Below are 10,040 nucleotides of genomic sequence, written 5' to 3'. Positions count from 1 at the left end.
TTCTGACTCTCATCAATTTATCGCATCTATGCATACATCAGGTTCATGTAGTCCCGGGACTCAAGACTGGAGGACATGCATCTTCATGGGGAGGAGCACCTACATCTATCCCAGGATATGTTGTTTCGGATCTGTTGGGTCCTGCTTGCCATAACAGAGCAATAGAGAGGGCTGCAGAGCAGTAGTAGCTGGAAAGAAGGCAGCTGTCTCCTCTGAGCCTGCCCTCCGCCTGTGTGAGGGAAATGCATGAGGACCTCACATCATATACCTACAGATATGTACACATATACATATATGTAAATGCAATATATCAATTCATGTGCATATATATAATACGTATGCTCGCATATGTGTATGCTCACACATTTATGTATACAAGTCTGTACAGTGCATTTGTATATATATTTTGTAGATAGATGTATGCATGCATGTATACGCTGGCATACCTATGGGCACAAAATCCTCATTTAATTATCCCCAAGAGGAACTTCCAGCCTGAAAACAGTTTTCTCCTGGCTGGAGAAAAGTGCAGGCTGTGTCCCCCTGGTGTTTTCTGGGGCTGAGGCAGAGCCCAGGAGCCCACGGGCCTTGCCAGCTGCTGCGGGGAGAATGGTGTTGGAGAAGGCCCCAATACCAGCACTGCTTCCCCCAAGCCTGTTTTTGGTGGGTGTTCATGCAGAACACAGACATGGTTTGGCCCAGGGCACTCCCAGGCACAGCCATGGGGTGGAAAGGTTCCCTCCTCAGAGGACAGGGAAAGGAAAAGGAAAGCAAGCTTTTTCTCCACTTTTCTTTGTCAGTGATTGGGAAAGACTTCAGGAGTGAAATCTTATGAGTCCTCTGAGATGCTTCAGAGCAAAGGTGAATTCACCTCGTGATAAAATAAGCAGGTGAAAGAGATGATCACCTCTGGGATTTGCCAATGATAGGGTCAATGGCCCGATAGTTCCTGTATTCACGCGAATAAATAACACCAAGGTGGTGATCCCCACCAGAGTAGTCTTTGTTTCAATTCCTCCTGGCTGCCGCGCTCCCACCGCGGGTGGAGAGAACGAACAAAGGAAAATCCAGTTACTGTCCCAGTGGCACCCTGACGGGACAGAGCAGGCTCCCTGGGAGGGGGCACTGAATAATTGATCGGCATCGATTGCCTGCATGCATTGGGAAGGGAAACCGGGCTCATCCCTTGCATACAGCTCGGTCCTTCCCCCATTTGCGCTGTAATCCTATTCCATCATGTGCAGCTAGAGAAGGGGACGCAACTCAGCCTTCAGGCCTGGGCGGGGTTCTTGCCGTTTAATCTTCTCTTTTCTCTTTGCTGCTTTCCTTTCTCCCCCCTCTTTCCGTCTCCCAGGCCCAGTGAGGTCAGCTCATGAATATTACTTCATTTTCCTGAGCGGCTCTGGCAGCGCCGGGTACCTCGTGTGCGGGTGCCCGTCTCTCCGTTGCATGCATTTCGCTAGCCCGGCGGCAGACAAAGTGGTGGTGAGTAATGCGGAATCTTTAGACACAAGCCTTTTATTTTTATTTTTTATTTCCTCCGAAAAGGGAACGTTTCTCGGGATTCGGATGCAACAAACCTGCCAGGTATGAAGGGAGACCTGCGAAAATCCTTCCGCGCCTTTAAAACCTTGACAAAAGGCAGCAGCTCTCCCAGAGCTTAAGCCCATCTCGACCTTAAAGGGATCTGGGAGAGGGAGAGGCGGGGGAAGGGGGCTGGCGGCGGGGAAAGCCCTGCCTGGAGCTCCAGGAACGGGAGACCCTCACGCTGGCGGGTGGAGCCTCCGGACTTTTCCCTTTTGTTGCTGCTGCCTTTTATTTATGCGCTTTTCCTCCTGGACAGCTGTTCCCGACAGGAAAACCTGCGGAGACGCTGCATTCTGGCGCCACGTGGGTTTGCATCGGGGGGGAAAGGTTGTGTGGCGGAGTTCTGTGAGGACCGAGATTTCGGATTTAGGCTTAAACGGGCCTTTCATTTACCAGTTAGAAGAAAAATAGCTAAAAATAACACCAATCTCTCCAACCGCCGGTCCAGAACTGGGACAGGCGCGGTGCGGGTTGTGCTCCCGGCACATCACGGCGGAGCCGGATGACTTTGCTGCGGTGAAACTTCCCAAAAAGATCCAGTTACTGTGCAGGGTTCCCGATTTCATTTTAATTTTGAATATTAAGTAAAAGATGTACTAATGAGTACGATGTAGGGTCTAAGCGGAGTCATGACGTTTTACAGTTTCTTTAGGTTTGGATTTAGAAAAGTGATAATTTGTGCCTGCATAACTCTAACAATATTGCAAGGATTCTGTTTGTGGTGGTTGATAGAGATAAGAAGAAAATCTCTTATAAAGTGTGAATTTTGATATGTTTACACTCCAGTGCTCCCTTTTTACTAATTAATGTCTGTGAAATTTCTGCCAACTTGTGTTCTGAGCATTCATTTCCAGTATATTGGTTAAAATAAGGGTGCATTTGACAAAATGACAGTGCATTTGGGAGGAAACCCTGTGCTCCTGCCAGTGAGAGCAGACCAAACACAGCCTCATTGTTTGGTGTGTTGCAGGGAGTAAACCAATTATCAGGATATGGTATAGTGTCTGCAATGACTTTGCCCAGCTGTGTTTTTTTATTCCCTGTTCTAGTCAGTAGTTAAGCTGCTTTCTAGAAGGGAATCATTAGGCCCTGTTAGGAATGCTGTCATTTCTACTTTCGCCCATGTTTTCCCTTTAGGGATGGCTGAATAAAGCCAGTGTGAAAACAGTTTGTGGATTATAGCTATTGTTTCCAGAATATATTAAGGAACATTAGCAACATGATATGGCTTTTAACACCCTTTTAAATCTGTTGTGGCCATAAAAGTTCGGGGTTTGTCACTAAGAAGGAAAAATGCCATGCGAGCTCCCTTTGGCAAACACTCCACAACATCTCATACTGGGTGAGGGTATACTCTTTGCTTCCTCAGTTTCGAAAATCTCCTGGAGTGATTATACCTCAGTTGTATGTCAGCACAACCAGTAACAAAGTCTTAATTCCTGACAATGTCTCTGGAGAGCAAACTGGGATGAATCAGAATCACAGAATGGTTTGGGTTGGAAGGGACCTTAAAAATCAAACTGTTTAACCCCCCCTGCTGCGGGCAAGGACACCTTCCACTAGACCAGCTTGCTCAAAGCCCCATCAACCTGGCTTATGCCTGGGTTTAGAAACTGACTCGATGGTCCTTTTCCTTTATGGAGCTCAATTTTTAACACTTTTGGAGGCCTAACCTTGTCCTGGAAGAGCACCTCTTAAAGATGAAGCGGATCTGTTGTTGCTTCCACGTGTGCAGCCCTTTGTACAGCAGCCCTTCCCTATTCAGCTGTGCCAGACGCCTGAAAGAGATGTTTCAGGGGCAAAGAGGAGTGGCAGCAACCCAGACGGTACTTGGCTTGGTAGTGAGGGCAAGTGAGAGGAAAGGTTGTGAGTGGATGGAGATTCAGCTCGGATCTGGCAGCCCATGGCGTGGGGCACAGGGGACCAAAGGCCCCTAGATGCGAGCGGAGCGGGAAGTGATCCCAGACTAAGCCGTGCAGTGTGGCCTCCTTGCCAAGAGCCTCCCGGCATTGACGCTGGGCTTCAGCCTCGGCCGGCGAGTCCCCGACCGCCGCCTCGCTCTCAGGTGCCAGCGGGGCCGGGATCGGATGCAGACGGGGCGCAGCGGGGGCAGGGCGATGGCAGGCTGTCCGCCCGTGTCCCTGCCGCCCCGGGGCTGCCCTCTCTGTCCCCACCCCGACGGTCTTCTCCGCTTCTCCCGCAGCTCTCAGGGCGGCGGCGGCGGAGGAGGCGGAGGACGCCGCTGGTGATGGACGTCTCCCCGAGATAGCCGCCGCCATGAGCCAGCCGCCTGCAGGGGGCGCCGCCGCCGAGCCTCGCCTCCACCCCGAGGGCAGCAGTGGCAGGAAGCAGCAGCGAGCCTCCTCTCCGGCCAGGGCCCGCGACACTCCTCCGCGCCCGCCGCCCGCCGCCACCACCGCCTCCACCGCCTCCCGTGCTCCGGCCGCCGCCGCCAAGGCCACTTCAGGGCGGCCACCCCTGGGCCAGGCCCCCCGAGCCGCCCGCGGCCGGGCCGCCGACAAGCAGCCGCGTGGGGCCGCGCCGCCGGGAGCTGTCCACCCCTGCGCCGGTGCTGAATCGCCGTCCGCCGCCACCGAGGAGCCGCCGCGCACCGCCGAGCCGGCCGCCCCACGGGCTGCCGAGGAGGCGCCCCCTGCAGGAGGCGGCGGCGGCGGGGGGGAGCGAGAGGGGGCGGTGGCGCCGCAGCCGCCGCCGCCGCCCAAGCAGTGGCGGGGGAAAGCGGGGCGGTCTCCGCTGAAGGGCGCGGGGGAGGCGGCCCCGGCGCCTCCATCTTCCTCGGGTGTGGGGAAGGGCCGTGGGGCGGCGGGCGGCGGCGGGTACTGGAAGGAGGGATGCCTGCAAAGTGAGCTCATCCAGTTCCACCTCAGGAAAGGGCTGGCGGCTGCCGCCCAGATGCAAACCAAGGGCAGCAACCACAGCAGCAGCGGCAGCGCTTCCTCCGCCTCCTCCTCCGCGGCTGCCGCCCCGGCCGAGCCTCCCCCGGCCGCCTCCGCCTCCTCGCCTTCTGCCATGGCGGCTGCCGGCGCGGAGGGGCTGCCGCAGGGCGAGGCGGGTGGCGGCGGCAGGAGCGGAGCCCCCGAGGGCGCCCTGAGCCCGCAGCTGCAGGAGGAGATGCAGGAAGAGATGGAGAAGCTGCGGGAAGAGAACGAGAGCCTCAAGGTGAGGGGCTTGGGGGGAACCGGGGCCGGGCGGGGGCCGGGAGGCATCCCTCCTCCGCAGGAGAAGGGTTTCCCGGCCGCCCGCTCCCCCCGCACTAGCGCTGGAGGCAGGGTTAAGATGGCCCTGTCGCGGGCAGTGGCGCTTTCCTGCTTCTCTGCGGTGTTTTTAATGAGCCGGGTTGTATTTAGTTGGCGTCCCTGCGAGGAGGAGCTCCATTTTGGACGCCTTCCCCTATACGTGGTAACATTTGTGCTTATGACCCACCTGTTGCGTCCCTGTCCCCTTCTCGCCCTGGTGCCAGAACGAGATAGATGAGCTGAGGACAGAGATGGACGAGATGAGGGACAGTTTCTTCGAGGAGGATGCCTGCCAGCTTCAGGAAATGCGCCACGAACTGGAGCGAGCCAACAAGAACTGCCGGATCCTTCAGTACCGGCTGCGCAAGGCTGAGCGCAAGAGGCTCCGTTACGCCCAGACCGGAGAGATTGATGGTGAGCTCCTGCGCAGCATGGAGCAGGACCTCAAGGTACAGACGTTGAGCAGGTGTCAAGGGGAGGGAGCATCTCAGAAGGAGACATGACCATGCTTGTGGTCCTCATGAGACAGGCATTTCCATCTGTTCTGTTGTACATCATGTACCCAAAGCAGCTCACAGGATAACAATGGCCAAGTGTACCTTGGTAGTAGACACCCTTCAGTAGGTAGAGGGTCCATTTTCAGCTTCAGTCCAATCAGTTTTTGTAAAGTTAATGTGCAAGAAATGACTCAAATACAAATTAGGATCTAGTCGTTTGGGATCTTTTAGGATGAACATGAAACATACCCTAAAACTGCAAAATTAAACCAGCCTCACCAGATAGTCCCCCTGACTTTGAGGGGATTATGGCACTCTTTAGTAAAGATTTCATGGCACCATCAGGTCGAATACTTGCAGAGTCACCACATGAAATCCTGACATTGCTGGTTTCAGTGGAAAAACTGCTGATACCTTCAGTGAAGCCAGGATTTGCCACATCCACCAGAAAGCATAGACACAACCCATCAAGTTTCAATGTGTAATCAACTGCATTTCATCCGTAACATCTGAATGGACCACAGCCCATTATTGAGGAAAAGTTTCAGTCCTTGTTTAGGGCTTGATGTTGCTAAAGTATCAGTCATCTCCATTCTACATTTGAATGGTCCAATTACAGAAAAAATACATTTTTTCTTGCGCTAGTTGGAAGTTGTTTAATTTCTGTTTCCATCTACTAGACTTTGTTAAAGGCTCCTGCTGAATTCCAACTTTTTTCAGTTGACTGGTCTTCTGCCATTTCTCATGGAGGACCTGTGGGAGGAGAATTAGATGTTTTGGACATTCAGAATGATGCTTAGTTGAATAATGGAGGCACGCACCTTTGTAGGCAGAACTTGAATGTGAGCCTTCATGTCCCAAGTGAATGTTGTGATTCATCTTACAGAGCTGAATTCTCTTTTGGCTCAATGTTACTTTGTATTGGCAATTCATACACTTGCAAGGCCAGGGAGGGAAATTGTGAGGTCACCTCTGCGTAGGTGCTTGCCTGCAACATAGAGATGCCAGTTAAGGCTTTAGGTTGAACTGGACAAAGGGCTCACTTGAATTAGGATTACTCACATGTCTTTCTCTATAACCATTTAACTAATTCTTTGGAAAGGAATAGTGTTTTTGCAAAGTGTTCCCACAGATAATGGATGTGTTCTGCTTTGGAGTAGGGATGAATGTCTAGTTGAATTTGGGTGCTGGCTAACCATCATTGTAACTCATTTACAGTTTTCTGTAATGTTCCGAAGCTCTCTTCTGAAGAATTTGTATCCAAAGTAATGCTGTTCATTTTGCATAGGTAATATATTAGGGGACAGAATCTTTCATAGATACAGTCTAGCACATAGCTGTATTAAAATGCATCTTGCAAGTTAGTCCCATTTCCCATGTGATCTAGAATGCTCTGTGGGATTTCCCTGCATTAATTGCTACACCACCAAATTTTGTGTCAAAAATCACTGCCAGTAATGACGTTGTTATCTGGTAGTATTTACTGACCCAGCCTGTATCTATTGACTGAAGATAGATTCTGACAGGATGCTGTTAAAAATGTCCCCCATGATTTTCCATTTACTTTGGCTGGGCAACCAGATGAGCAGTTTAATACTGAGTGTAGGAAAAAACATCAAGATATACCCCTGTGGTGTGATTCTCAGCTCACCCTGCAGTCTCTTTGGAGTATGATTATAACTGAAATTCCCCTCCACTCGCTATTTCTGTTAGGCATTATGGGTCTTGACTGCATGTATAGTGGGGGAGATTGTTGAATGATCTTTTGCTACACTGCAGTGTTGTATCTGTAATTTGCACACACTGGGTTTCTTGTCAAGGGAGGCTGAGTCACTAGCTGCTGCTGTTTCCTGATAGATTGGATTTTTGACTGCTTGCTTACAGTTATAATTTTGTTTAGAGTTTTACTATGTTAAATAGAATTCTTTGACACAGAAACATAAGGATCATTCTAATGAAAGCCATAAAGGATAGCTCTCTGAGCTCCCCTAGCTAATGTTAAGAGGGATTAATTATACTTTCTGATGTTCTAAAAAAAGCAGGAAATTAGGCTTTTCAAGTATGTATCTAAATCACCATCATAACAGTGATTAGTATATATTTAAATATTTTTGGTGCATGATTATGGTTTCTGGTAGTTTCACAGAATACAAAGCAAGTTGTCTGAATGGCAAAACTCTCATTATTTTGCATGAAGAAGAGGAATTAAGTTATGACAGTGTGACTTTTAACTCCATTCTTGGGAAAATGTGTTAAAAAGATCCCAAACCAAACAACAAAAATCATTAGTTTTCATTTTTATTTAAAATACTTGGCATCGTGTGAATGACCACAAGGTCAGTAAAGATGTTGTTTGTGCATATTTTACTTTTAAATGAACCAATAGCAGTTAATGCCAGATATTTAAGTTAACTGCCCATGAAGAGAGAAACTAACAGGGTCGAAATCAAGATGTGTCTGTTTGTTCTGTGCAAGTCACAGGTAAGGAAGGCTTGGAGAAGGTAGACCCTGCTTTTAGATGCTTCTGCATGTCAACTATTTGAAGACCATATACCTTAGTGCATTGCAAAACATAAGCTAGCAGTGGTTGAGAGAACGTAGATGCTGCACTGTCTCCAGGAATAATGAAGGTCCTGTTTCACCATCAGCATAACGGAATCTAAGAGGGAGTTGGAGTTTAATGTCTAATGTGATTTACAGTAAAATCCTTAGGAATTACGTACCATTTCTTGAAGCGGTTGACTTGAATTTGGAACCGTTTAGAATTCTTCCTGTGGGTGTATTTGTGTACATGTTTTCTTACACATTGCTTCCATCACAATATCCAGAATTAATCTCTAAATAGTTGCACTGCAGTATTATTTTTTTTGTTATCTTTCTTTTGACATAACATTTAATTTAGGTTGCAAAAGATGTGTCAGTGAGACTTCATCATGAGTTAGAAAATGTGGAAGAAAAACGTACTGTAACAGAAGATGAAAATGAAAAATTAAGACAGCAGCTTATAGAAGTTGAAATTGCCAAACAAGCACTACAAAATGAACTGGAAAAAATGAAAGAGGTTAGTGTTGTTATTTACTTCTGCACAAAGTATTCGAAATTCTGAAATTCTTATTGCTGAAGTAACTGGTTTTCTTCATATAACTTGTTTTGGGGTCACAAAATACGGCAGCCAGAAGTTGAAAGTTATAGTGCTGAAGTACAGCTTGGTGATCGGGAGCTGAGAACAAACTAAAATATCTGATGTTTCCTATGCAAAACAGAAACCAGACTGTGGCTTTGCTTTTCCTATGTAAGGTGGGAAATGTGGAACTTATGGTAACAGAGTTCAGAGGTGTTGAGACAGTATACTTATGTTAATATACATGCAGGAAGAGTGCTGAAGGGAGTTGGAGGGTCCTAGCTTTGCAGATCAAGTTCCCCACATGTTTTTACAAAGACCAATGTTTTTCCCTTGCTAACTGCTACGAGAGACTAGCAGGCACAATGAGACTGAGGATCCAGCCACCTCCCCATCTTGTTCAGTCAAGTTCTTTGGAGTACTATGAAGTGAAAGACTCCTTTTAGTCTAAGCATATTTTTACATTATATCTAATTAATCTTAAAAATTACTCCATCTGCCACTATATGGATGCAAGATCCTGTGCCATTAAGTAAGTAGAAAATTGTATTACAGCAGTAATAGCCTGGTCAACAGAGATAACATCACACAGTAAAAAGAAACTGTTAACTAAGAATGACTTCTCAGAACAAATTTTAGAAACAGCTCTCCAGTTCAGTGTTTTAAATTCAATGAATGCCACTCATTTTCACTTTTAGTAATATTCCCTACTAGGAATGCCATTGTCTACTTTGATCTTGTATGACACAAAAGAGATGTGTTTCAGTTGTCAAGAAAGGCAGGATTTTTTTTGTTGTATGATAAGTTATAGAATTTTTAGGAACTACAAATGCTTACTTTAAGTGAAGTACTATTAAAAATATTCACGTTTTCTTTACAGGAAATGAATTTCAAACATGTTAGTAGATGATAAACAGGTATTTTTGTTCCACCTTCTTCAGCTTTTTCAAATAATTACAGATTTGAAAAGGGCATGAAATCTGAGCCTTATTCAGCTTCTCTCTCCTCTGCCTGAGACTTTCTTCTTCTGTTTTCATTCTGGTTTCTGCCATCAAATACATCTGTTTACAGGACTATCTTCTGTATGAGAACATGATCTTTCTGTAATTATCCTTGTACTTTGTTGTTAAGCTTGGCTTTACTCCAAGTTTTTCATTATTCTTGTCCATCCAGACTTTACCTTTTTGTAGATTCCCATTTCTGGATCCTTTCTTCCTGCCCTCTGATAGTTTTTACCACTGTAAGTTTCTTCTGTCTTGCAGCTTCAGATTAAAGTGAAGTATAGTGGCAGTTTAATAGCTTGTGTTCTTTGGGTGCTGTGTACCTGCAGGAAATTAACCCAGTAAATCGGCTTCTGTCATCAGTAGTCTCTTTCTCCTTATCCTGATTCTTCCCTATGTCCTATTATGCTCAACTATGGTTCTTTTGCTTTCATACAGCTCTCCACTTCTTTTTTTTTTTGCTAATGTGTCTGCCTCTTTCTGGTTTTTCTGTTGGTATCAATGGAAGGATACTGGAGACTCCAGAAGAGAGTGTCATGTTTAAGCTAGAGGCTCTTCTACACAATTTAATGAAGCT

At 47.4% G+C, this 10,040-nt stretch overlaps 1 protein-coding gene across 1 annotated transcript in view; it reads left to right on the top strand.

The window, feature by feature from the left end:
- The first annotated feature begins 3,287 nt into the window (after nt 1-3,287).
- MTCL3 (MTCL family member 3) overlaps nt 3,288-10,040 on the top strand; it is a 27,817-nt gene continuing 21,064 nt past the window's right edge. The window contains exons 1-4 of the mRNA XM_031054006.2: nt 3,288-3,438; nt 3,791-4,767; nt 5,069-5,293; nt 8,244-8,402. Of these exons, the coding sequence (XP_030909866.2) occupies nt 3,288-3,438; nt 3,791-4,767; nt 5,069-5,293; nt 8,244-8,402 (1,512 nt within the window). The remainder of the gene's footprint in view (nt 3,439-3,790; nt 4,768-5,068; nt 5,294-8,243; nt 8,403-10,040) is intronic.

Source organism: Melopsittacus undulatus, chromosome 3 (assembly GCF_012275295.1).
Source record: "Melopsittacus undulatus isolate bMelUnd1 chromosome 3, bMelUnd1.mat.Z, whole genome shotgun sequence".
NCBI lineage: Eukaryota > Metazoa > Chordata > Aves > Psittaciformes > Psittaculidae > Melopsittacus > Melopsittacus undulatus.
The sequence above is the reverse complement of the archived record's forward strand: the minus strand, read 5'-3'. Positions and strand labels throughout refer to the sequence as shown.